This window comes from Psittacula echo (assembly GCF_963264785.1).
Source record: "Psittacula echo genome assembly, chromosome: 5".
Lineage (NCBI taxonomy): Eukaryota > Metazoa > Chordata > Aves > Psittaciformes > Psittacidae > Psittacula > Psittacula echo.
This window is the reverse complement of record NC_137739.1, coordinates 52,436,030-52,460,812: the sequence shown is the minus strand read 5'-3', so window position 1 is coordinate 52,460,812 and position 24,783 is coordinate 52,436,030. Positions and strand designations below refer to the sequence as shown.

General features: G+C 51.0%; 1 protein-coding gene across 1 annotated transcript; it reads right to left on the bottom strand.

Annotated features, from left to right (window-relative positions):
* Positions 1–757: 757 nt before the first annotated feature.
* VSX2 (visual system homeobox 2) lies at positions 758–23,363 on the bottom strand (the record flags this gene model as incomplete). The annotated part of the gene is made up of 5 exons (XM_080618435.1): positions 758–1,089; positions 2,153–2,333; positions 18,580–18,703; positions 21,602–21,686; positions 22,934–23,363. 5 exons carry the CDS (start codon positions 23,361–23,363, stop codon positions 758–760), a joined length of 1,152 nt encoding a protein of 383 aa, XP_080474561.1.
* Between the last annotated feature and the right edge of the window lie 1,420 nt (positions 23,364–24,783).

The window sequence follows — 24,783 nt, the reverse complement described above, 5'->3', positions numbered from 1 at the left end:
CATTTGGGGCAGAGTCAGACCTGGCTGTGGTGGCTTGCCCTGCCAAAGCCAGAAACATGGGCTGGAGTGACCTTGAGATGCTAGGTGGGACCTGGGTGTAGTGCCCATGGGCTAAGCCTGCCTCTTCCTACCAAATGGTGGCAAAGCTGAAACTCTCTAAAGCTACAACTGCTTCCCAGCAGACCAGGCAGGGAGAGACAGGTGGAAGGTGCAAATCACCCTGGATGGAGAGTCGCCACTTAATGGGAATACTGCCCTATTGTGGCCTGGGCCAGAGGCAAGAGGTGATGGCTGGCGGAAGGTGGCAGTCTGCCTGAGGCGTGGCAGGATGGGGTGCCAGGGGAAGGGGCCCAGGCAGACTGGGGAGAGGCATGCACCAAGGAGGGGCATGGTGGCAGGGCACAGGCTCGCTCCAAGATGACAGATGAGGTCTGGGGCTGCAACAGGAGAGAGCCCCAGAGCTGTTTGTGAGGCCAGAGGGACCAAAGCCTCGGCGTCCACTCGGGTGGCGACAAAGACGGGACACTTCCCAGTGCCCCACAGGAAGGGTGGGGAGGTGAGGAAGGCCCAGTGGGGCAGAGGAGCGAGGGGCATGGGGAGCAGGCGGGCGCACCTCTGCCGGGCAGCCCCAAATGCAGGAACTGGGGCCCCGCGCCCCGGCAAGGGCAGCCGGGGGAGCTGTCAGTCTGAGGGGGAATGCGGCCCCCTGAGGACACAGTGTCTCTCAGCGCTGGCTTCCACCGCCTCTTCCCCCCTCCTAGATCAGCTTCTCCTCCTTCTGCGACGAGTTCAGCTTCTGCGTCTGTCTCTCATCCTCTGCCGCTGCTGCCTCCTCCCCTGCCTCCGGCTTCCTGCCCGGGGGCGGGGTGTCCCCGGCGATGGTCCCCAGGACTTTGGTGCTGTGCTCCTGAGCTTTGGCCCTGAGGGCGGCAATGCTGTTTTCTCTCAGTTCCTCCTGGGAAATGGTGGTTTTGGGATCCGGGCCCCTCTCCTCCTTGTCACCCTTGTCAAGCTTGGGCAGGGCCTGACGCTCCACCTCCGTCTTCCTTCCCGCCTCAGCCGCTGCCTCCAGAGACTTTTTGTGCATCCCTAAAAAGAATTGTTGGTATTCGGGTTTAGAAAAGCGCCTGGGCATGGGAAAGCCATCTTGAACTGAAAACAGCAAAGATAAAGAGAGGCCAGAATTAAGGAAAAGCAGAAACCCTCGCTTCACGCAGCAGTCACAGCGAGCCACTCGCTCTGGCCCCCGTGCGAGTGCAGCCCAGGCAAGGCAGCTGCCTGCTGGGGTTGCCAGCAACATCCATGGCCTCGGAGCTGCCCCCAAAGGTTTATAATTATTCTCCCCTTCATTTCCGCCTGTGGACCTAAAGCTAACTTCTCCCCACATGGGAATGCGGGTCTCAGACAGCAGCATGGTTGCCTGAGCTTCACTGAGGCTGGGCAGGGAGATAGCCCATGGTCCCGTGCCAGCCTGCTCCTCACACAGCCCACCCCTCTGCCTCTCTCAGTTTCCCACAGACAGAAGGACAAGACAGCCTGTATTCAAGATGTCAGACACTAGTTTTGTGGCAGAACACGCCTGAAAGGTCAGACAGAGGCAAGCAAAGAGCAAGAGGGGGAAGCTGCTACCTCTGTGTCTGCACAGAAAAACAAATGAAACCAGGCAGAAATGCAGCTGCCCCGGGTGCAGAGAGCAGGAGGAGGCAGCAGTGTGTTCCCCCTGGGACCTGGGTCAAGGAGAGTGTATGTGGGGGTCCTGGCACCCAACAAAGCCTCATGGGGCAGGGGAAGTCAGACCAGGATGGCTTCCCTTGGACACCTCGCCCTGCCAGGGCTGGGCACAGGGGATGCTCACACCCTGGGAGTCAAAGGCTAACACCAGCCTGAGCATGGGGGGCAAAGTCCTGCCTGGATCAGATCCTGCAGGTCAGGATTCAAGACCAGAAGGGATTTGGGATGAGTGTTCAGACCCTATTGACAAGGGCAGTTGTGGGGGTTGGAGGGCAGCGGGGTAGGGGGACCTCACCCCACCACCCTCCACTCATGTTTTTGACATGGCTCTGATTTCTTCCTTGCACACACACCCCCCACCCCCCCTCCGCTTTGTCTGAACCCACTCACAGTCCCCCACAAAAGGCGGCTGCTTTCTTACCCAGGAGCCAAGGGGCGCAGGACTCCATGATGCCGTCCTTGGCAGACTTGAGGATGGACTCGGGCAGTGGGATGGAGTGACGCACCATGGCACCGTAGAGCCCATACTCAGCCATCACACTGCTCCTGCCCCAGCACTTCTCCCTCTTCCGCCATTTGGCCCGGCGGTTCTGGAACCAAACCTGGGGCAGGCAACAAGAAGGAACATGGGTTTGTGGGGGGAGAAGGTGTGTCAGTCCCCTTCCTGCATGGGAACGCGTGTGCTTGTGCAGGCAGACGCATAGATGCTCATCTCAAAAGCACTGTGACCTCTTCCCCTACACAGCAGCCGCTGGGTATCTCTCCCTCCCTCCCTTGCAGGAGTCTTGAGAGCAGACCCCATCCCTCTCTGCAGTATGTAATTTGGCATCTTCTAGCAGCTTTTGGCTCTCGTGCCTGGGATTTTCTTCCATTATTTACTGGGTGTCTGAGCTGCGGCACAGGGCTGCGGGCAGTGGTGCCTGCAGGGAGGGCTGGGATGCGGGTGAGCGCTCAGGAGAGGCGGGAGAAGGGGGAAGCTGATCTGTGTGCTTCGCCCTGAATTCCCAGTTTGAAAAGCCCCTCATCTTCTCAGAAAATTGGCAGAATAATCTCTGAGCTGTGACCTGGGGGGCAGTGAGCAGAGGCGGGCGACAATGGCGGGGGGGGGATGCTCACAGAAATCTATTAGCGCGCTCTCTCTCTCTGATTTCCATTCCTCTTGTCTCCCTCACCCTCCTCCCTAGCTCCCCTCCCTTCCTGCTGAGCAGAGGCATCAGCTTTAGATGAAAAATTGCTCGAGGTCTATTCAGAAGGAGGCAAAGGAAGAGTCAGCCCCAGGGGCAGCCCGGGCCTGATTGAAAAATAAGTTAATTTCAGTTTGAATCGATGGGCCTCAGGCACTGAAATATCACGGGAAATTAAAGCAGCTGGTCCCCAGGGAACCACGCCATTGACCTGCGCTAATTAATGCCACAGAGTTACCAGGCCCCTCTCGGAGAGGCAGCCCCTCCTTCCCCACGGACACCCCAAGCACCTCCTCATTTAACTAATTAGACTCTCAGAAAATTGGGTGTTAATTTGTTTAGGAATTGGGGTGGTTTTTTGCCTTTTCTGTTTTTTTCCGCCCTGCCTTTCCAGGAACGCGCAGGGCAGAGCAGGAATGGATGGCGGGGGCTCTCTGGCAGATGGATGCTCGGGGTCACTCCGCAATCTTCTCCAACTTGATTGCTTGATTAGGTCGTTAGCACATTAAAAAAAAAAATTGCTTGCCGTCTGGCGCTGCGCTGATGAGTGGGACGAGGCGGGAATCGCCTGGGTAATTCATCTTTTTATACGGCAAAGAATTTGATTTCAATCTGCAGATATATGGAGGTGCCTTTGACACCTGTTTAACGTTACAGAGCTGACAGCTTAACCCTCTCTTGTCCCCCGCCGCCCATAGCCATGGGGGAGCTTGGGCTGCGGTGGGGAGCACTATGGCAGACCCCCAGCTCTGCTGTGGGGACCATGGGGCTGATGCGGTGGAGTGGTGTCTGGCTGGCAAGGTGAGCTCGCAGAAGGGAGCTGCCCAGCAAGGAAGCCTCATGGGACAGAGCTGCAGGGCAGGTGGGTGGCCTGGCCCCACAGGGCGCTGGTTGGGGTGGATGGGGTGGTAGTCCCAGTGGCTGTGATCCCAGCTTCTCACAGCAGAAAGCACTCTGTGTGTCAGAGGGGATTTTAGAGCCAGGCTGCTTCACCACAGGTCACCTCCTCTGCATGATAAACAGTCCGATTTACATTTTCATACTGCCGAGATGTAACCACGGATGGCTCCAATCCACAGGGGCCTGAGCAAGTACCCTCACGAGTGCAGAGCTTCCTCTCTCCGTCCGCTCCTCCATGCCCGTCTGACACATGGGTTTGCTTGATCGGCAGTCAGCAGGATGCTGGCACTCACCATCCTCTCATTCCAGACCATGAGCTCCTCCCACTCCCAGGCTCTGGAGGGGAGAGCTGGTGGGGACTGGCTCACTCCCGACACTTCCATACTGCAAGGGGGCAGCTCAACCCACTAGGACCAGGAGAGGGATCCTGCCTGTTCTACCCTAGATAAACCAGTGCAGTGAGGTCCCTCACCAGTGCGATTAGGTCCCTCACCACAGAGCTCCTCCCTCACCTCCTTTGGTTTCAAGGAGAAATTGCTGCACAACTCAAGAGCCAGCACCTTCAAAACTGCCTTGGTTTGGGGCTGCAGTGACACCTTTCCCTGTACCCAGAGCAGCTTGCAGGGCTCAGCACTGCACAGCTGCTTCTGTCACCAGTTGCCACACTTGTGACCTCAGCCAGTAACAGGTTTTTCCAAGTGGGCAACCTCTTAACCTCTCCTCAAACCTCCTTTACTCAAGTGCATCTTCACTGATGCTTTAGCACCTCTCCTGTTCCCCTCCCTCCTGCCCTGATGCCCCAAGCCTCTACCCCCACACCTCACACTCTCCTGCCCTCCTCCCTGGCCAGGTCTCAGCCTGCCCCAGCACTGCCCACTGCCACTAAACCTGCTGCCCTGGAGCATCCCCTTTCCCATGGCAGGGCCATGCAAATGCTGGAGCCAGCAGCAGCAGCTTTGCCAGATGGCAGACCAGTTTTGACTAGAGCCAGTGGAAAATTCTCTATCAAAAACTGCTGATTCAATCACATAGGAGAAAACGCATCTGGGCAGTGGAAGTGTAATCAAAATTATCTATGGCTTTCTTTGAAGTGCTGTATTTTAATCTTGGCTGCCTAAGACACACAAAATTTACGCTTTAAAGCCAAATAGGAAAATCAGAATTACATCAACACTTCAGTAAGGTCGTTCTGAGATTTCCTAAACCTTTTTTTTTTTCTTTTCTTTTTTTTCATTCAATAGGAATTTCCTCTTGGTTTTTACAAAGGAAAAGAACATTTAAAATCCCAGAATTTCTAGAAGAACAGAAACTGGGAGGACTGACCATCTTGCTTTAAATACCAGGAGATGTATCCTCATCTCAGGCATAGAGTCAAGTGAAACCCGTGGCACTCAATACTGCTGAATGTTGCTGGGATCAGACTCCAGCACAGCACCTCTGCCACAAGCCCATCCTGAGGAGCATGGAGAGAAGAGCTCCGTCACAGCCCTGGTAGCCCCCATGCCATTTCAGACCAGCAGAATGATTCCCTGTGGCATGTTCTCAGGATTTTGTCCTCACTCAGATGGCTCCATCGGCAGGACTTCCTTCTGGGAGAAGATCTCACTGCTTTCTTTGCATTTCTCGATGTGTTACCAGAATTTTCCCATGCCTTGATTCTGAGCTGAATTACACAACAGTTTTAGTAATTCTGGGCTATTTTCGGCTGTGTTGGTACATCAAGGACAACTTTCAGATATGCAGCTATTTATTATTGGCACCTCACTTTTCCTGGGGAAGGTTTCACCCTTATATGTACCTCTGATTTGGGTATTTCGCATCTTCTTTGGCTGCTTGTTACCTTTGCTTGGAGATATCTACTCTCCAGCTTCCTCCAGCTCTGTAAAATTCAGTCTGCTTCAGGCAATGTTCAGGTTTGACCACTTTTCCTCTTGCCCTTTCCCATCACATGGATCAGCAAAGCTTTATTTTATACTTTATACTTTATTGTTGTGGCTGTTTCTGTTGCACTTTCCTTCTCACTTGCTTTCATCTGGTTCTCCATTGCACAGCCCAGGGCATGGTGAAAAGACAGCGTTTGTGCTTCCACATTTCACAAGCAGTGGTGAAAACCCCTGATTAATTTTAGACTGAAGCACCTCACATGTTTGTGCAAAGCTATCACAATCTGGTGCACAGAAGTGTCTTTTGGACCAATGTGCTACATCTTAAGGTGATATATATTGTCACACAAGCACCCTCTGTGAAACTTGTTCCAGAAACCTATCCTCAAAAAATGGACAACAGAGAAAAGAGGACAGGTTTGTCTTGCTATCCACCAGACACATTAGCATCTAAGATCAGCTCATGCATGAATGTTTGCTTTTTAGCTGCCCAAAGGCCTCTCCTGGGCTGCTCCTGAGGATCCACAAGTGCCGCCCTATCATTTGGCCAGAGCTGAGCATCACACACTCTAACCCCACTGGGCACATCATACTGACACTGTTCCCTCCAAGAGTAGCCACAGTCTAGGAACCAAGATAGCAACAAATGCCAGCACCCTCAGTGTCATCTCCTGGATCCTTCTTCCATATCCTGTTCTTTTGAGGCCCCCTTACCAAAATCAGCAGTATTGCAAAGCCTTACAAACGGGGGTATTTTTAACATTAAACATCATCTAATTCTCACCTTCAGTGCCCACTGCCCAAAGCAGTGAAAGCTGAGGCACTTTGTGCTTGACCGCAGGGTTGCAGTGCTTCAGAGTCAAGACTGGCAAAGTTATTCCTGCCAGTTTCCTCCTCTGAATCACAAATGACAACTGATACTTCTTCAAATTATTGATGATGCAGAAGAGTGAACTGTAGTAGGAGGAATCTCTCATTTTGCGAAGGGACATGAGACTCAATGTATCCTTATTACCCCCATTCATCATGTTAGTTTGTTTACCTAATCAGGTCCTGAAACATTGTCTGCTAAAGAGAGAAATCTCCCTGAGGTTGGCCATGAGCCAGGAATCTGAAATAGCAAAGGGTTATTTTAAGGCATTTAGGGTGATACTGTGTATTGTTTCTGTATTGTTTCAACCTAAAATTTTCACCGTTACACTCATTTTCTTGGCTGCTACTGCCCAGTCCTGGGTACACAGGCAGGAGAATTGGTAGTGGCCTTTTTTGTCTTTCTAATAAAAAAAGTGTTGGGGTCTTTGTTGTGTTGTTTGTTTGTTTCCACTCCCCAAGCATTCCTTGGCTCCTATAAGGAAAATTCCAGGCTAGACAATGGGGAATTTTTGCTCCATCAAATCTCACATACTGCCTTTAACATAGCATTTCAGCAGAGGTCTTTCAAGTGACAAGCTTTATGAAGCACAAGATGGTCCCAGCCCGAAGCAGTGCATGCTGAAATGCCCACTAGATGGCCATAAGCAAATGCACGTCCACACACGCACAGGCACCCAGCCACAGACACACCAGCACTCGCCCCACCAGCGCATGCCTTTACCAGGCTGCAGGGAGCAGCCACACACGGCTGTTGGCAAACCAGTAACTCGGGCAAGCGGCAGAAGTCCCCCCAGCAGCAACGCTGAGACCATCTCCCCCGCCCATGGACTAACAGACTTATCTTCTGCACTATCTCACAATTGCCTGGCACAAACCGTCAGCTGCAGAGAGCTGCACTGCCGCTCCGTATGATCCCTGCAGAGAAGCCGTTTCTGGTACTGAGTCTTTCAAGTGAGGACACAGCAGAGAAACCCTGTCCTGCCAGTCCAGGGAGTTTTCTAGACCTCTGTGATATTGCCTTGGGTTGTAATCTGCTATCATGATCCTACCTGATGTGATGGTGCTGATATCTTAATGACCCAACACACTCATGTCCATCCAGCACCATGCTTTCCTCCCAGGGATCCAGCCATCTCAGGCTGAAGTGTGCAGAAGCTGAATTTCTCATGCTTATCCACCAGATCTCTTCTTTCTGTGGCATTTACTGCTGTGGGAAATGTCCAGACACCTACACCAGCACCCTGCAATTGCTTATGTCCCTTTCTCCACCATGCTGCTCCAGACTGATCCTGTCACTTCACAGCAGAACACTGCTCCTAAAATCATGCCCTGCAGCATACCATACCTGTTGCTTCAGTCAAAGTTGAAGCCCTTTGATGGGTCCAGCTGGAGACCAGAGAACACTTCCAGCTCACCTCCACACCCGTGGCCTGGCTGCCATCTCAGCACTCAGTTCCTTCTGACAACTACACATCTCACTTTCTGCCTTTTTACTTTCCAATCCAAAACTCTACACTGAGAGGCAAAATGAAAACCTCCTCTGAAAAAACCAGCAACATCCGCACCCTTGTATGGGACAGAGACGGTGGCCCTGGCTGGGTTCAATCTGAGCATGTGAGCACTGCAATGAACAGCCTCGTATCTTCCTCAGAGCATGTTCCCATCTGCACTCACGGGTCATAAGGCTTTATAATGAATTGCCACAGAGTGTAAGGCCTGACCAGGTCCTGGCACTTCCCCAAATCCCTCCCCTGTAGTGCCCACACAGTCTGTCCCCAGTCTGCTGATGGAGACTGCACCACTTGTGTAAGCCTGGGAATGGTTTATGGCTGTCTTTTCAAATGTAATGTCAAAATTATTGGCACTGTTTATGGTGACATCACTTTCTATGGCTGGTGTAAAGTGGGTATGAAGTTAAATGAGAGCAGTAAAAGTTGCACATGGGCTGCATGGCTGATCACAGGACTCATCATCCCTCCTCTTACTAAACACTGGGAAAGAGCTTTCTGAGCTCACATTAGAAAGAGCAACTCCCATACACAGCTTGGCAAAAGTCTTTCCTGGTAATAGCTGGAGTCATGTTGGACCCATTCAGCTAACAGGTCCAACCAGACATACTGAGATGGGCTGTGAGACAGTACTCACCCTTCTTGAGCAAAGACATGACGGATCATCCAAGCTTGGGTCTCCTCTAAGCTTAACTAGCAAAGGGCATGTATTGAATATGGGTTTACTACAGCAACAAGCAAAAATGCTTATGCTATTACCACGCCACCAGCCCTGCAACAGAAAAACAAATGTGCACACAATGTGCACACAATGTGCATGGTAGGTATAGTGGTTCAGCACACGCTTGATCTGTGCAACACATCTGCACAGCAAATTTATCCCTGAGACATTGACTTCATCATGGCCAGACCGTAGTGCCAGCTGACCACCAGCTTAGCTGGAGCTACAGCTCCATATAGGCTGCCAGATGCTGGGACATGGCAGATACACACACAAATTCCTCTGTTCCTAACATGCTGATTGAAAAACAGAAAAAACATCAGGGTCATGGGTGCATGATAGTCACAGGAAAGCTGGCAAGAGTGTGCCCATCATCCTAGTCCACACAAACCCAGGGAAACATTTGTCATTGTCACAAAGGGTGATACTGCACATCCATCCTTTGGCTACTCACGGTGCCTGGCTCCATTAATCAAGATGCTATCCTGACTGCATAATTTCATTTTGCCTCATTTTCTCTCTCTAACATTGCTCTGCAGGCCCTCTGGCACAGAGGAAACCTTAGCATAAGACTTCATAAGCATACATACGCACTCTGTGAACATGCAAGGACACCCCACATTATCTCCTTCATGTTAGAGCAAGATGAGTCAGGACAGTCAGAGAGGAAGTGTCATATCCCCTTCACAATGCCTTTCAATGAGCACCAAAATCAGAGCTTGGGATGCCAGTCTTCCTCAGAGGATGGGGAGTGCTGCCCGTGCTCTGGAGCTGCTCCTTGCACGCCAGAAGCAGCTGACTGCTGTACTTTATCAGTACACACAGAGCAAAGGGCAAAGGTGTGCTCTGGCCTTCTCCAGAAAGTAACGTAGGAGACAGAGGCTGTGCACTAGCAGGAGATGAAGTTTGCAGGACTACCTGGTGCCCCCCATTCCCCAAAGTAAGGCTCAAGCGCACCCCTGTGTGCATGGGGACAGCTTGCAAAGTCCCTCCTGAGGGCTACAGCACAGGCTCACAAGTGCATGAGAGCTCTTGGTTCATTGAAGCATTAGCTGAAAGATATCTACAGAAACTTGTTATGTATTGTAAAACATTGTGACATGTTGTAATAATTTTCCATGCATCAGCCTGGAACTGAGCACCAAAAGGAGACAGTTGCAGTCCCTTATGATTTTCCCTTAGGAAGAGACATGGTAATAACAGTATTTGCAATTCCTTGCCTCATGCAATAGAAGATATCTAATTACCCAACCTCTTTCACCCAGTGAAGAAAAGCTTGAATCTGTGGAAGGAGGACCACCAGAGCTAAAGAGCAGGCCAGAACAGCGGACTGTCCCTGACCACCACACAAAAGCTCTAGTAACTACCAGCCAAAGTTTCAGCTCTGCCTTAGCTCAGACAGTTGGAAGCCTAACAGAAACCCACTGAAAGAAGGTAGGGAGCAAACTGTACTTCTCACACAAGGCAGGTCCTAAACTGGACATCTCTTGCTGCTCCCAGGGCAGTGCCACTCAGAGTAAACAGAAGAACACGTAATGCTTTCTCACAGCCTCTGATGAAGTGGTCCCTGAAAGCCACCTTTGCTGTAAGATATTGCAGCAAGTTTGTTCTCCAACTTGGTTCCTCTTTGCTGCTTCACACAAGGACATATCAGCCTCACGCATGCAGAGATCAGGATAATCTGTATGTCTGTTCATCTAGTTCATCGTCTAGTCTGTTGAGGACTAGACATCTCAATGCTGCACAGACCCATGCAAAATGTGGCTAGCAGAACATCCACAAAGAAGGGCAATGAAAAGGCAGAGGAGGTTTGTACTGCCAAAGAATCAGAAGAACTTGGTGAGGTCTATCAAGGTAAAAGATAAATACTGTAGAGAAAAACAGATCCACTAAGAAATAACTGGGAGAGTAAATTAACTGTGCCTCTAAAGTGCCTGTGTTATTGAACTGCTAAAAAAATCTCTATTCAAAGTCAGAAAGGGAGGAAAACTTTATTATAAAGGGTCATTAAAGGAAAACCTGAGCACACAGCCACCAGTTAGTCCCTCTGCCAGGCACCCTAAGGCTGGAGAGGAATTAACTATTGAACTTGATGGACTGCCTAACTATTTCCTAAAAATCTGTTGTGAAAAACTGCAGCAGTATCAGAAGAAATAAAAAGGAAGTTGAAGGAGTGAATGCAGGTGTTCCCAACGCAAGGGTTTAGGATAGCATTTCCAGAAGAGCATAAGTGATCAAGGAACCTCGGTGCCTGAGCTAACTCAGAGAAGTGTTACCTTTAACCTACTGTTGTTAAGAAAATAAGGGGATAAATGCCAGAAAAAGTTGTCAGAGCCTGTCATTAAGCCTGTAGAGCCGTTCCTCATTCTACAATTAGTCATGATGGGAAAAGTCTTTGCCAAGACATTCCACAGCAGTGCGCTACCACATATTTTGCTGCCTGCCTGTCTTTCCTCTCGGAGGGAGCTTAAGAGTCCCAGCACTTGAAGGTGTCTGACGCTCAGTGATGGTGTCTCCAAACCATGGAGAGAACAAGGAAGGAGCTGTCACTGCAAAGTCCCATTTCCCTCCTGATACTGTGGAGAAGCACATGAAAATCACACTATCGTGTATGCTGTGACAGCCGTAAATACCTTGCTAGGAACAGAGCAGAAGGCAAGGACAGGCAAGTTTAGGTTTATTTGGTTTTCTGTCCCATTTAAACTGGTCAGTGGCTGAAGTAGCTCAGGGACTGAACAAAGAGGATTAAAGCTGTACCTGGGCGTACAAAATATTCATAACTCTGTACCTTCATCTCTGCACTGAAAAACATCTTTTAATCTCAACTTACGGCCCCAGCTGTAGCAGGGTGAATCCCACGAGCTGAGAAAGTAACCCACACAGTCAGTCTAGCAACAAGCAGAGGAGTCCCCACTTCCCAGTAAGCTGAAGAGATGTTCCCAGCCCTCCATTTTCTTTCCTGTTTCCTGCCACGCTTTCTTCCTCTGTCCAAAGGCATGGGTTGCAAAGCTTTCAGACAGTAATTCCTTTGGGATGCAGTCTTGCCTGGGCCCTTACTCTTGCCCGTCACCCAGCCCCTCTGTTTGCAGCTCTAGTAATTAACTTGTAAATAAAGTTCTAGCACATGGACTAAAAATTGGCCACAGATAAAGGGTAATGAAAACATTCCATTAGAGAAAGGGCCAAATTAAACAACTCTCAATTGAAAAATGGAAATTAATATGAATTTAGATCAGCTAAACAAGCATGTTATTGAAGATGCAGCAAAGTGGATGAACTCCTCACATATCAATTAAAGACATGGAGGCAGAGATGCACCATACACCATGAGAAGCACTCATAATAATATTCTCACTAAGCCAGTAAGTTTGATTAGTTTTATTACTCTCCCTTGTACACTTCCCACGTTCCTAAAAGCATAGGGGAAGTTAATGACACTTATCTGGTATCACAGCCCTGTGGCTTGCCCCAGTGCACAGGAATTACTGGCAAAGGTAGCCAGCACTAGCTGCTCACGATTAACTACTTGCAGGGTTCTTAAAAAACACATTAAGAAATTCAGATGGTTGGCTCACACAGCAGCAACACTTTCAGCTTCCCCGTCACCTTGGTAATCTACCTCCAACCACCCTGGTCACTCTGGCAATTTCCATTAAGCTATATGAAGTCCCTGAACATGCTGTACAGAGATACAGGTGGGATCCCACTGGCACTGTGTCTCATGCTGGCCTTTCTTTCTTCTAAGTGAGAGTCACCCAAAGTTTTAGCAAGAATAGACAGTTCTTCTCTTACTGAGAGCAACAGCAACAAGCACAAACATACAAAAAACAGCATCACCACTACTTTCTGCAGCACTAAGAAATCCCTTGGCAGCCATTCCAGGCACAGATTCAGCAAAGGTCAGCAACTGTGTGGAGCAATCATCCCCATTCCACACTTGCACCATGGGATTAGGACTACAGTTCAGCACTGCAGCAAGCAGCAAAAGCTGGTGGATGGGGGACAAGCCAGGGCTGCTAAAGCAGCATAAACCAAATTTTTCCCTTCACACTTTCTACTTGAGGGGACTCTACGGGTTCAATTCTGAGCCCCTCATCAGTTCCATACAGGTTCCTCAGGCCTTTCCAAATTATGTTCACCTCTAAATACAGACCATTTTTGCAAAACTGAAGAAAAGTAAGCCTCTTGTTCTGGAAAAATATTGTTGGTACAAATGCTTCTTTCCAAATGACCACCCATCCCGACTCCTCCATCCCCATTCAACTTCTAAAGGGCTACAGAGTGATACTGAAAGCATCTAAAACAATACACTTTTAATTAGAGTTTTAATTGTCTTTGTTTTGGCTTTAGCCAAAATTGACCTCTTGGCTGCCCGACAAAGCTTGCTGGATACAGACAATCCCCCCTCCTCACGCATAGCACCAGTGTCTCCTCAGGATTCCTTTTGCTTACATGAGCAGTTTTATTTGTCCTAAAACTGTTCATCCACATAATTACCATACAATCATTTAATAATAAGAACGGATGGTTTTTTAGCACTTTTATTCTCTTTTTTTGACTGATTAGTTCCCTTAGAAGGTGATTCTAGTGTCCCCACAATGGCAGTCAGGGTCCAATCTTTTCTTATCTTTTTGAAATACTGAACTGATTTGTTTGGTTGGTAGGAGATGTACTGTAATGATAAACATACACAGTCATTTCAATAATCCCAAATCAAACTGTTACTGAACTTTACTATTGTAGATACTGTCATTTTGCTGATGACACCAAGCTGTGTGGTTCGGTTGATATACCGGAGGGAAGGGATGCCATCCAGAGGGACCTCGACACGCTTGTGAGGTGGGCTGATGCCAACCTGATGAAGTTTAACCATGCCAAGTGCAAGGTCCTACACCTGGGTCGGAGCAATCCCAGGCACAGCTACAGGTTGGGCAGAGAACAGATTCAGAGCAGCCCTGCAGAGAAGGACTTGGGGGTGTTGGTTGATGAGAAACTGAACATGAGCCAGCTTCAGTGTGCTCTCGCAGCCCGGAAAGCCAACCGTATCCTGGGCTGCATCAAGAGGAGCATGACCAGCAGGTCAAAGGAGGTGATCCTGCCCCTCTACTCTGCTCTCGTGAGACCTCACTTGGAGTATTGTGTGCAGTTCTGGTGTCCTCAACATAAAAAGGACATGGAACTGTTGGAACAAGTCCAGAGGAGGGCCATGAGGATGATCAGGGACTGGAGCACCTCCCGTATGGAGACAGGCTGAGAAAGTTGGGGCTGTTCACCCTGGAGAAGGCTGCATGGAGACCTCATAGCAGCCTTCCTGTATCTGAAGGGGGCCTACAAGGATGCTGGGGAGGGACTATTCAGTAGGGACTGTAGAGACAGGACAAGGGGTAACGGGTTCAAACTTAAACAGGGGAAGTTTAGATTGGATATAAGGAAGAAATTCTTTACTGAGAGGGTGGTGAGGCACTGGAATGGGTTGCCCAGGGAGGTTGTGAATGCTCCATCCTTGGCGGTGTTCAAGGCCAGGTTGGATGAGGCCTTGGGTGACATGGTTTAGCGTGAGGTGTCCCTGCCCATGGCAGGGGGGTTGGAACTAGATGATCTCAAGGTCCTTTCCAACCCTAACTATTCTATGATTCTATGATTTAAAGTTCAGAACAGTCATATATTAATAAATTCAATAGAGATAACTTATGTAAAATCTACACATTACATTTCAGAGTATCTGTTATGAGAAACACACTAAGTCAGGTGCCAGAATATTTGTCAGCTTGAGGCCATTTAGAATATTTTAAGTTGTCTGTTAAGGATATATTTCCCCACGGGAATCTACTTGCCTCTCCTGGATTTTACAGAATGGTCTGGGTTTATTTAATAGCAGCACTTCAACCCTTCTGAATATTCTTTCAAATACACCAATTAATGTAGTATTTTTCAAGTATCTTTCAAAATAGCCACAGTGGCATCTGGTCTGACTTACACCAAGGGTCTCACTAGGAAAACTAAATTCTTTTCCCATGTTGCCCAATAGGAGGATGCTTATGTTCATTCCTCCTACCAATACTGGAGGAGGAGGCGTGTAACATGAAAGAGACCTGCCTTGAAAGAAAACCAAATATGTTCATCTCCTCTTTAAACGGAGGATTTGAATATTTTCCCCCAAATTCAATATTCTCTCAAACCAATAACTTTCTTGGCCTCCGATAGCTATTTGTAGTGTTCTGATAAAGGTTTTACACGCAAACAGTTCTTATATATCATTCTCTCAACTGCACTCTTTGAATTTCACTTTCCTATTGAATTTCATAGGTGAATTACTTTCTTTTTGACTACTACCTCCTGAGAAATAAGTCCATGAATGAAAATAAGGGATAGATATCACTTTCAGATGTGGATCCGGTGGGAACCCACATGAAATGCAGTGAAAACCCACAACATGTGATGATCACAACAATCTTAGAAAACGCTTTCATTAACGACCTACAAGAGGGAGAGAAGAATGTTGAAAGATAGGAGAAACTGCAAGCTACAATGAAAATTATACAGTTTATATGGTTTAGTGGTGGTCTTGGCAGTCCTGGGGTAATGGTTGAACTTGATGATCTTGAAGGTCTTTTCCAATCTAATTGATTCTATGATTCTAAAATGCAAAAATACAGAGTTCCCTTGAGCAGTCAGAAACTTGTGCAAGACGGGACACAAAGATTGCATGAGGAGCATTAAATGATGGTAATAGATTCTAAGCAACATTTACTTCACTCGTAACTACTTTCTGTAGTTTTGCTGCAGAAATTCTTTCTGCAAGATACAAAGGTGTTTACATGTTCCAAATCCCAGGAGGTTGTCCAAGTGTTCAGTAAGTATCACTAGATATCTGTCCTGCTCTCATACTCTAACACCCACCTCTTGCCAGTGTCAGACATGTTAGGGATGTTATTACGCTTGTTAGCCAAAGTTAATAAAATGACATAAAACCAGAACACTGGAGGGAAAATCTTCCGTATGAAAAAAAGGAATCTGTCTAAAAAAAGCTTGAAGTGACTGAATTAGATAAATAGAATAAATATGGAAGCAAGTAGGCTGGTGCTATCTGAGGCTGTTTCTGCAAGGACTCAGAGGTCCTGCTGAACCAAGTGTGCAGCTGTGGGCATGTGGTCCCTTATCTCCAGGAGGGCTGACAGGCAGGATGGTCTTCACAGAAGAACAACCACACGATTAAGAGACTGGTGTGTGATTTATGAAGAATGGTTTAAGAAAAGATCTTCACAGCTTACTTAAGTGATGATGAAAACCAAAAGTGACAGCCAGGAGAAGAAAGAGCTTAGATTTATTTAAAGAGTGAGATCGTAACAAGGGGGAAAGAATTAGGCTCATACAAAACGGGCTAAAGTTGAAGAGGAACACGAGGTGAAATATCAAGAATCATGTCCAAGGTTGGGAACCATCTTGTCATAGCTTGTGACACACAAAAGAAAAAAAGGTATGGACAAGGAATCTTCATAGAATATGTGGTAAGGGACAATTGGATGGTGACCCATTGAAAAGACCAGTGATGCTTGAGACTCCTGCATGGTCCTGATGCTCATTCACCCTGGCAGGGTGCTCATGCTTTCACACAACAAATGATTCTGCTGTTTCTCATTATTTAGCCTTTCATGATGAGCAAAAGTATTACGCACAAGCACTTTGTTCTGGAATACAGATGTCATTAGCAACACCTAATGTTCAAAACAGCCACACCACAGAGTGCTTCTGCTGTCCAAGTCTAACCTGATCTCTAGGGCAGAGAGGTCATAGTAAGGAGCACTCCTAGGTTTAAAAACTCTGCAGTACAAGAAGAGTAGGCAGACGTTCATTAGCCAGCTACAGAATGACAAGTTGGCAGAAAGTCAGTGATAGCTAAGATACATTAGCCACTGTTTCACTTCCAAATTAGATAAAACACTGAGTCTCAGCACTAGAAGGATGCTCCAGATGCTGAAGCAGTACATGCAATGTCCAGCTCTGCTTTTTTGTCATAACATCTCCCTCCACCTCACCCATAGTGAACGCCCTCAGCTCTGGCCTGAAAAATGGTGCTTCTGCAGCTCAACATATACTGTACCATTAGATTAACCTCTTCCTTGAAAAGGTCCTTTATAGTAAATCGAAGGATCTTTTTTTTTCAGACCAGCATCAGATGGTGGGTGCAGGCAACACCAAACTCCTGACAGGTCTCTCCCCTCTTCACTTAATGTCCTACAGGGTCACAAATGGAGAAGTGACCATCCATCCAGCTTACTCCCTCTAGAGGCAAAACATCAGGTCATGTTGCTCAGTGCGAGATCCTAATGCATCAGGTAGGATTTCAGATGATGGGCCATTATTTGTGAGGACCATTGGAAAATGTGTCAGCAGGCAGGTTATCTACAAGCTGTTAGGTCAGCAGGAGTCTTGCCAGTGCAAGACTCTTATAAAGTCTTTTTGCTCTTATAAAAACATCACTCGATTAAGCACAAGAATGCAGGTGGTGAGGGGGGCCCCGGACTGAGGGGAAACGGGCTGCACTTTTGTTTAGGATGATCTCCCTGTCCCTACACAGGGTCATGCCTCAGCAGCTTCTAGCATCAACATCATCTTGCTGAATGCCCTCAGAGCTTCCAGACGCAGGAGGGAGCAGCCTCCTGGGCCACCTCTTTAGCAAAGAAAGAGCACAGGCTGAAGGAACAGATCGGTGGGTGATGGGCATGCATTAGGGACTGAGTAGAAGGAGGAAACAGGGAAACCTGGACCCTCCCAACACCACCTGGCACTCAGACCAGTTCTTCTCATAGAAACTGCTATGTACCAGCCACGGAGGCAGCCCCTGCCACTGCACAGGGGTCCAGGCCAGTTTAAGCCCCAGCCAGCCAAGAAACATCATCTGCACAGCAAAAAAGGGCTCAAGGCTTGGCCTTTACAGCCCTGAGCTTTGTGCAGCAAGCTGGTGGGAGCAGGGCATGGGGAGGAGGAAGGCAGCAGAAGCTGCTGGAGTCCACCCTTGTGAACATCTGTCCGAGCACATCGTGCCTTCCACAACAGCTGTAAGTCTTCCCCAGCTTTTGGGGCTGTAACGATTGCCCAGTGGCTGAGGCTGCTCCTTACCATCAGAGGATTCACCAATGAGATACCACCGCCTCAATCTACCTCCTCACAGGGGCATGGCAGGACTGGCATGTAGTTAAACTCCAAACATTAAAAATCATTAACAAAAGCTTATCCCCAGAAACTTTCAGGGAAGCTTCACTTGAGGAGGCAAGTGCTGCAAAAGTGCAGAGATGGTGCAAACACCTCACCATGTCACTGCCACACTGCCGTCCTACCCACAGCGGTATGAGCTGGCTACAGCATCTCTATGCCTCCTTTGCCCAAAGGAGGAGAAATGAGCTCTTTCCCTCCCATACTGCGCACTCAGACCTGATCTGCAGGGGGCTCTCTTCTTGCCTATGCCACCAAGACCTCGAAATGCTGCGGTCTTTCCTTGCACACTAGTTCCCCTGCAATGATTTAGGATTCCCTCTGTTCCATACACATGGTCACTGATACAACATGCCATGTACAGCACATGTTGACATACAAACATCGAATACAAATCTGCCAAGAACAGCTGATCTGGCTGCCTACCCATCAAGAGCAGGGGAGTGGACAGCCTTGGGGGGCTTATTCAGAGCAATGTCAGCCTTCTCGTGTCACTACCTTATCTTCAGGGAGGGATGAATATGGCTGAAAGGAGCAGGATAAGGGGGTCCAAGAAATATGATTACCTGTATCCTGTCTTCTGGCAATTCTGTTTTCATGGCCAGCATCTCCCTGGCATATACATCAGGATAGTGGGCCTCATTGAAGGCTTTTTCCAGCTCCTCCAGTTGGTAGGATGTGAAGATTGTCCTGAGAGGAGTAAAACTCTTTGATCAAAAAACATAAGAAGCAGCAGCAAAGATGATGAAGAGTCAGAGAAATGGACATAGAAGCTAAACCTGGGTAACCTGCTAATGCATAGCTTCCCCCTCAATCTCCTCTGTTTCTGTGCACAAAAGGTCAGGTGCCAAGGTGAAAGCAGAAAGTGAAAATGTCAGAAGACAGCACTTTAAACAGTTACAAATCACCTTCCCTTTCAGGGGTTTGCCTCTGGAGACAGTCCCTTCCCCACAGCAGCACCTGCAACCAGCATCGATGGCAGCTGGTTTTACACCTCTGACTCCGCTGCCTCTTGTGAGGATCCTGGGGATGTCCCTATCCTTCACCCCCCTACAACGGTGCAGCCACCCCCGGCCTGGCCTAACACCACCACCACGTCCCATCCTCTCCTCCCCCCTCCCCCCCCCCCCCCATCTTGCATCCAGAGGTTTCTTAACCCTTTGGTAGTCACATTGAGATAAAGCAGCATCTCAGCATCCCATCTGGAGAGGCACTGAGCCCTTTCCAGCTGCTGGTTCTTAGCCTCTTCAATCTCCACGAGCAGATTATCCTCCTCTGGAGCCCTGGTCCTCGGCTGAATCCTCCAAAGGTCTTATCCACTCTTCTCCCCACTGCTTTTCACCAGTCCTTCCCTAGGAGAGCCAGTGCCAGCTCCTTTCCTCTGCCTTTACCCTGGTTGTTTCCAGACCGATATCCCACTAGCTACTCCCTGCCAGTTTGCATTACCCCATTATCCTCTGGAAATCCTTCCGGACCGCCCTGGGCGGGCAGCAGCCCAACCCGTCCCTGCACAACCAGTTCTCAGCTCAGGACAACCAAATTGAAAACCTAGCAGCTGGAAAGCTGAAACGGATGAAAACCCTTCTCCAGGGGATGGATGACAGGTCTCGAACCACTTCCACTCCACCGAGGGCTAAAAATCCCATCCTACACGTCCGTGTGTCCCCCCCCCCCAGTTCAAAAAACGCAATTTTTGATAAAAGAACCAACAACACTCCAATGGGGGCAGAGGGGGAACAAACCAAACAAAACCAAAAAACCCAATCAATCAAACAAAAAAACCCAATCAAACCAAACTGAACAACAACGAATTGCAGCCTTTGTTCGAAGAACATATATAAATAGATTATCCGACTGAAGAATATGTAGCTCCCAGAAGGGGGAAGGAAAGAGCGGGGAAAAATTCTGTTTCTAAAATGCATCCGAATTTCAGAAAAGCCCTGCAGTTCCAGAGGGCATAAACAGAAATAACCCCCGCCATTCAGAATCGAAAGAATTCCACCAGGTCAATTACATTACTAACAAAAGCAGCATGCAAATGTAAGGGACCTGCCTGCAACAGCCCCTTCTTTAAATTAACTCCTAAATCCATTCTCTTTTCAAACATTTTTCCTCCGGCTCCGACAGATCTGTGAACTCTAGGGACAGCAGAGGCACATTAACGAGTGTATTTTCTTTCTCTGGGACCACACGAAAAATTATTCCAATTTCGATCTCGTTTGGATTTCAAGCATTCCCCTTCACCCTCCTCTGAGAAGAGCGCTGAAGCCCGGCAAGGCTCACCGGCGGCAGGGTGAAGCTGAAGTTTCCCCCTTTCAGCATCTCAGCCCCTGTCTCTTTTGCGATCCACAGTTCACTGTCCCTTTTGCTTTTTCTATCCTGCAGCTATTTTCAGACTATTGGCCTGTCACGTCCCAGCCCTTTCTTGGTACAACTAGAGGTCTTAACCATTTAGCACAGATTATACAACTACAGCTAAATGTTGCAGGTCTGTTTCTGTCTAGAACTGATCCGGATTTCGTTTCCTCTCTCCCGTCCAGACCGTGACCTCTACACCAGCCCCTGATGTGTTTTCACCCAGCCCTGTCTGGTCCACGAAGAAAACGAAGCCCTATTCACCGCAGAGCACCCAAACTGGGAGCATCTGCCTGGGGAGCGACCCCGGGTTTGGGATGAGCCCTGCAGACCAAGCGTTCTGCAGCTCGCAAGCAGGACGTCTCCCGGGACAGTCGGTTTCCTTCCACCCTGCATCCTGCTGAGCTTTCACTGGGGCATCTTTCAATCCACCCTTCCTGCACCGTGGCAGGATTGATTTAATTATTCCTAAATACCCTCGGTGGCTGCTGTCTGGCCTTCCTTTGTCCGGACTCTCTGGCCACAGCAGTGCCAGAATCCAGCACGGCATTTTTCGTTTCTGTGTATAAGACACTCCAACTCCGTTTTAACTGTGGGAGAAGTCAGGCAAAGTCTATCATTCTGCCCGGTCCTGAGGGAAACGGAAACCAAAGAGGATCTTCGTTTCCTTAACCAGCCTTCTTCGGGTTCTCTGCAGGCTGCATCTGATTCGCAACCACTTAATCTTTTGGTAAAACATCTATTTATAAGTAATAAAATAGTTAAATCGTTGATAGAAATTCTCTCGCTTTGACAGGCAATATTAAGGTTGTTATATGGGGAGCAGGGGACAGGTTTGACGATTCCCCCCCCTCCCCCCGCCGCCCCAGACACCGGTGATCCGCATCCCACCCAGACGCTCCCGGGCTGCTCGGGTTTGCGGCTCGGGATCCTGGATCCGCAGCCAGAAAAATTAAACAAAGAGACACCTGTGGCCGATCCCCCGCTCCCTAAAGACGCCTGCCCAGAGCCGATCTGTTCTGGACCGGGAGAAAGTAAAAAGGAAACGGCAGGGGGAAGAAGCGGCAGCGGCGCCGGGGCGCTCCGGCGGCAGGTGCGGGAGGGCTATTTCACTCCGGGCCAGAGCGGAGAGGGGCGGAAACGCGTCGGGCCCGCCGGGGCGGTGGGGCTCACCGCTACCCGATGTCTTGGATGAGATGGCGGGACCCGGCGGCGTAGAGGCCGCTCGCTTACCTGTGCCGCCTCTTCTTTCGTTTCTTGCTCTGGTTTAGGGAGGATTTGGACATTTTCCGATCGCTGGAGGAGACATCCTCGGAATCTGCGGAGAGACAGGCAGCGGCCGTGGGCTGGGGGCCCCTGGGTAGGGTCGGGCCCGGCGGCTCTGCTCCCTCCGGCGGCTCTGGCCGAAGGTTTCGTTGCGATGATGTCGCGTACGGGGCCCGCCGCCGGCCGCTCTCTCCAACCCGGCCCGGCCCCAGCCCCGGCCCCAGCGCTGCTCCTGGTTCCGGTGCTGGTCCCGCTCCGGGGCCATTCTCCCTCGCCAAGGAAGGCTCCGGGCCGGGACAGGGCTCTCGCACTCCCCTCTCTTCCCCGGAGTCGTTTGCTGGGGCTGCTCTTGTCTCGCTGCTAAAATGCAGACCCGGCAAGCTCAACAAAACCGTAGGAAAAGGATAAAGCTGGAGCTCCCTCCCCGCGGCCGGGCACCGCGACCGCCTGCCCCAGCCCGGGGATCCCGGACTGCCCCGCAGAAACACGGGAGCGGGGAGGAAGAAACTGAGGTTTATGGAGCTACCGGAAAAAAGAAAGGAAAAAAAATCCCGGGACAAGCTGCTGTCCGTCCCCGTTCTCCGCTCTCCGGGGGTGCCCGCCCGGGGCGTGTTAGGGGCAGGAAGCCCCGAAGGAGCCGCCGGGTGACAGAATCAGGACCCTCATTTCGATGCACGCCGCTGTTCCCCGCAGAGGCCCTGGCTGGCCCCGAGATCTGGCCCCGTTCCTGCCCGCGGCGCCCCGCCACCGGCCCTACCTCGGCGCCGTGCTGCTCGGCGGGCCGTGCTGCAGGCGGCGGCGGCGGGCGCCGCCCGGGCTGGGCACCGCGTCGGAAGGCTCCGGTCGCTCCCGGGAGGAAGCTGAGGATGTCTCCCGGGGCTGAGGCCGGGCCCGGGGCCAGGCGCTACTGCCTGCCGCGCCGGGGGGACTCAAGGTGGCCTGGGAGCGGGGCCTGCAGGCAGTGTTACAGGCGGCTGCTGCCGTCTAGGAAAGGGATGCCGAGCGGCCCCTTACATCCCGGCAACGAGTTGGGGCCGCGGGAGAAGCGCTCAGCCGGGCTCCGCGCATCAGCGGGCCGGGCACCCACAGCCACGCCATCACGCAGCGGCTGCAGCCCCGGACGGCGAGGGAATATGGTTCTACCCGCTCGCCCTTCTCCTCCTTGAGACCGAAACGAAATCGCCTTCCCGCAGCCGGGCATGGGTCTCCTGGCGGGACACCGGGTGCCGGAGGCTGCCGGGAGCGCCTGGTGGTGTTGACTGGGCGCGGCGGGTCCCCGGGGACCGGGGACGTGCCTACCTGAGCTGGCCGTCTGGCTGCTGTCCAGCTGCCCGGGGGCCCGGGCCAGGGGCTGCAGGTGGACGCTCTGGGGGTCGGAGAGCACCTCCAGGAAAGTCGGCTGGGTGTAGAAGCCGGGGATGCCGCCGGCCCCCAGCAGCCCCATGCCCACACCGCCCACCCCGGCGGGGCTGAGCACGGACCGGGCCGCCAGCAGGTGCCCGGCGGGCAGCGAGTCCAGGGCGGCCCGAGGGTGCGACGGTGGCTCCTTGTTCAAGCCCAGGATCTCCTGGATGCCGAAGCCGGTGCAGCGGGGAGGGGTGGGCCCGGAGCTAGGCTTGGACCCCGCGGCGGGGGGCGGCGGAGGCGGCGGCGGGGCGGCGGCCGCGCCGTCGAGCTTGGGCTTACCGGGCAGGCTGGGGGCCAGCGCCGCGCCCGCTTTGCCCGTCATGCTGCGGTCGGCGGTCCCTGGTGCCCGCTCCGGGAATGCCTGGGAGCCCCCGGCTCAGGCCCCTTTTATCCGCCCAGCCGGGAGCCCGAGCGGGGTCAGAGCCGCGCAGCCAATCACAGGGGCCAGCCGCGATTAGGGATGCCAAAAAGTCGGCACCGGCGGCGGCGGGTCCGCTGCTCGGTGGTCTGAGGCCGGTGCCTGTGCCCATGAGAGGGCTGGGGCTGCCGCCCGTCCCTGCGCCGAGAAGGGCCGCCCCGGCGGGGCAGGCCCCGGCCCCGTTTCGCCTCCAGCGTGCGGGGGGAGGTGGGGTTGAGGGGGACCGAGGCACTAGCGGCTTTCTTAAACACGGCTCCAGCCTGGCCGCGCATGGCTCAGGGCACCGGCCCTGATGAGAGATGGGCAAAGCAGCCATGTAGGGAAACGCTGGCATCTCCAGCTTTCTTGCTCATCTGTGCCCTGAGATAAATACGTGGACAGCAGAGAAACAAGGGTGCACGGAGGAAACCTAAGGATTAAAACCGAGCAGCGTTCCTTGAAAATGTAGACCTGGAAGCACTGTGTGTTGGAGGAACATCCGACTTCACACCATCAGAGGTGGTGACATAGTTTCTTGGACTCTCTATACACTCCTGCTCATTAGCATGATTTCTGAGCCACATAGTTCCTCAGTAAATGAGAGTGTCTTTCACAACCCTTGGGCAAGATGCAGCACACCTCGACCCTGCCAGCCATACCCCAACCAAAACTAAGAGAAAGCCTAAGGTATCCCCTCTTCCACTCAACCTCAGGCATCAGTTCCACCACAGCATGTACCTTGATAGTGGTTTAGGAGACACAGCCTGGCTCTTAAAGTTGGCTTGCAGGGGCTGATTAATCACTGGGACAGCAATCTAGGGCTGGGGTTGCAGCTCCAGATAAGCACAAAAAGCCCACCTTCCACATCAGATTTGAGAGGAAGCAGTGCCCCAATCCTACTCAGGTTTCACAGGCCTCTGGGATGGTCTGTCAGGCCAAACTGCTCCTGTTTTCCTGTGAAGTGAGGCTCTCCTGGTCTCTGGAGGAGGCTCTGCAGTGCCCGGTGTCTGATGGCACACTGAGGGCTGGGAATGGCCTCTAAAATTGGTGGGATCTGTCCAGGATGGCCACAGGTGTTTTGAACTGCCCACAGGCCATGTCCTGTGTGCCTTGGGAATCCTGGTTTAGAGTCTTGGCCTGCCAAAGAATCAGGGCTACTGCAGATGCCAAATATGGCACCTTCCCTGAGCACACTGAGAGCATCTCCACCATGATGGCAGTATAGCTGAGGCCGTCTACTCTCAGAGCTGTGGGACAGTCATGTAACCAACTTGGTATTTCAGATATTCTCAGCCATGATTGTAAAGCAATTCGTGCCTCCACAGTGATGAAATTGCACATAAGA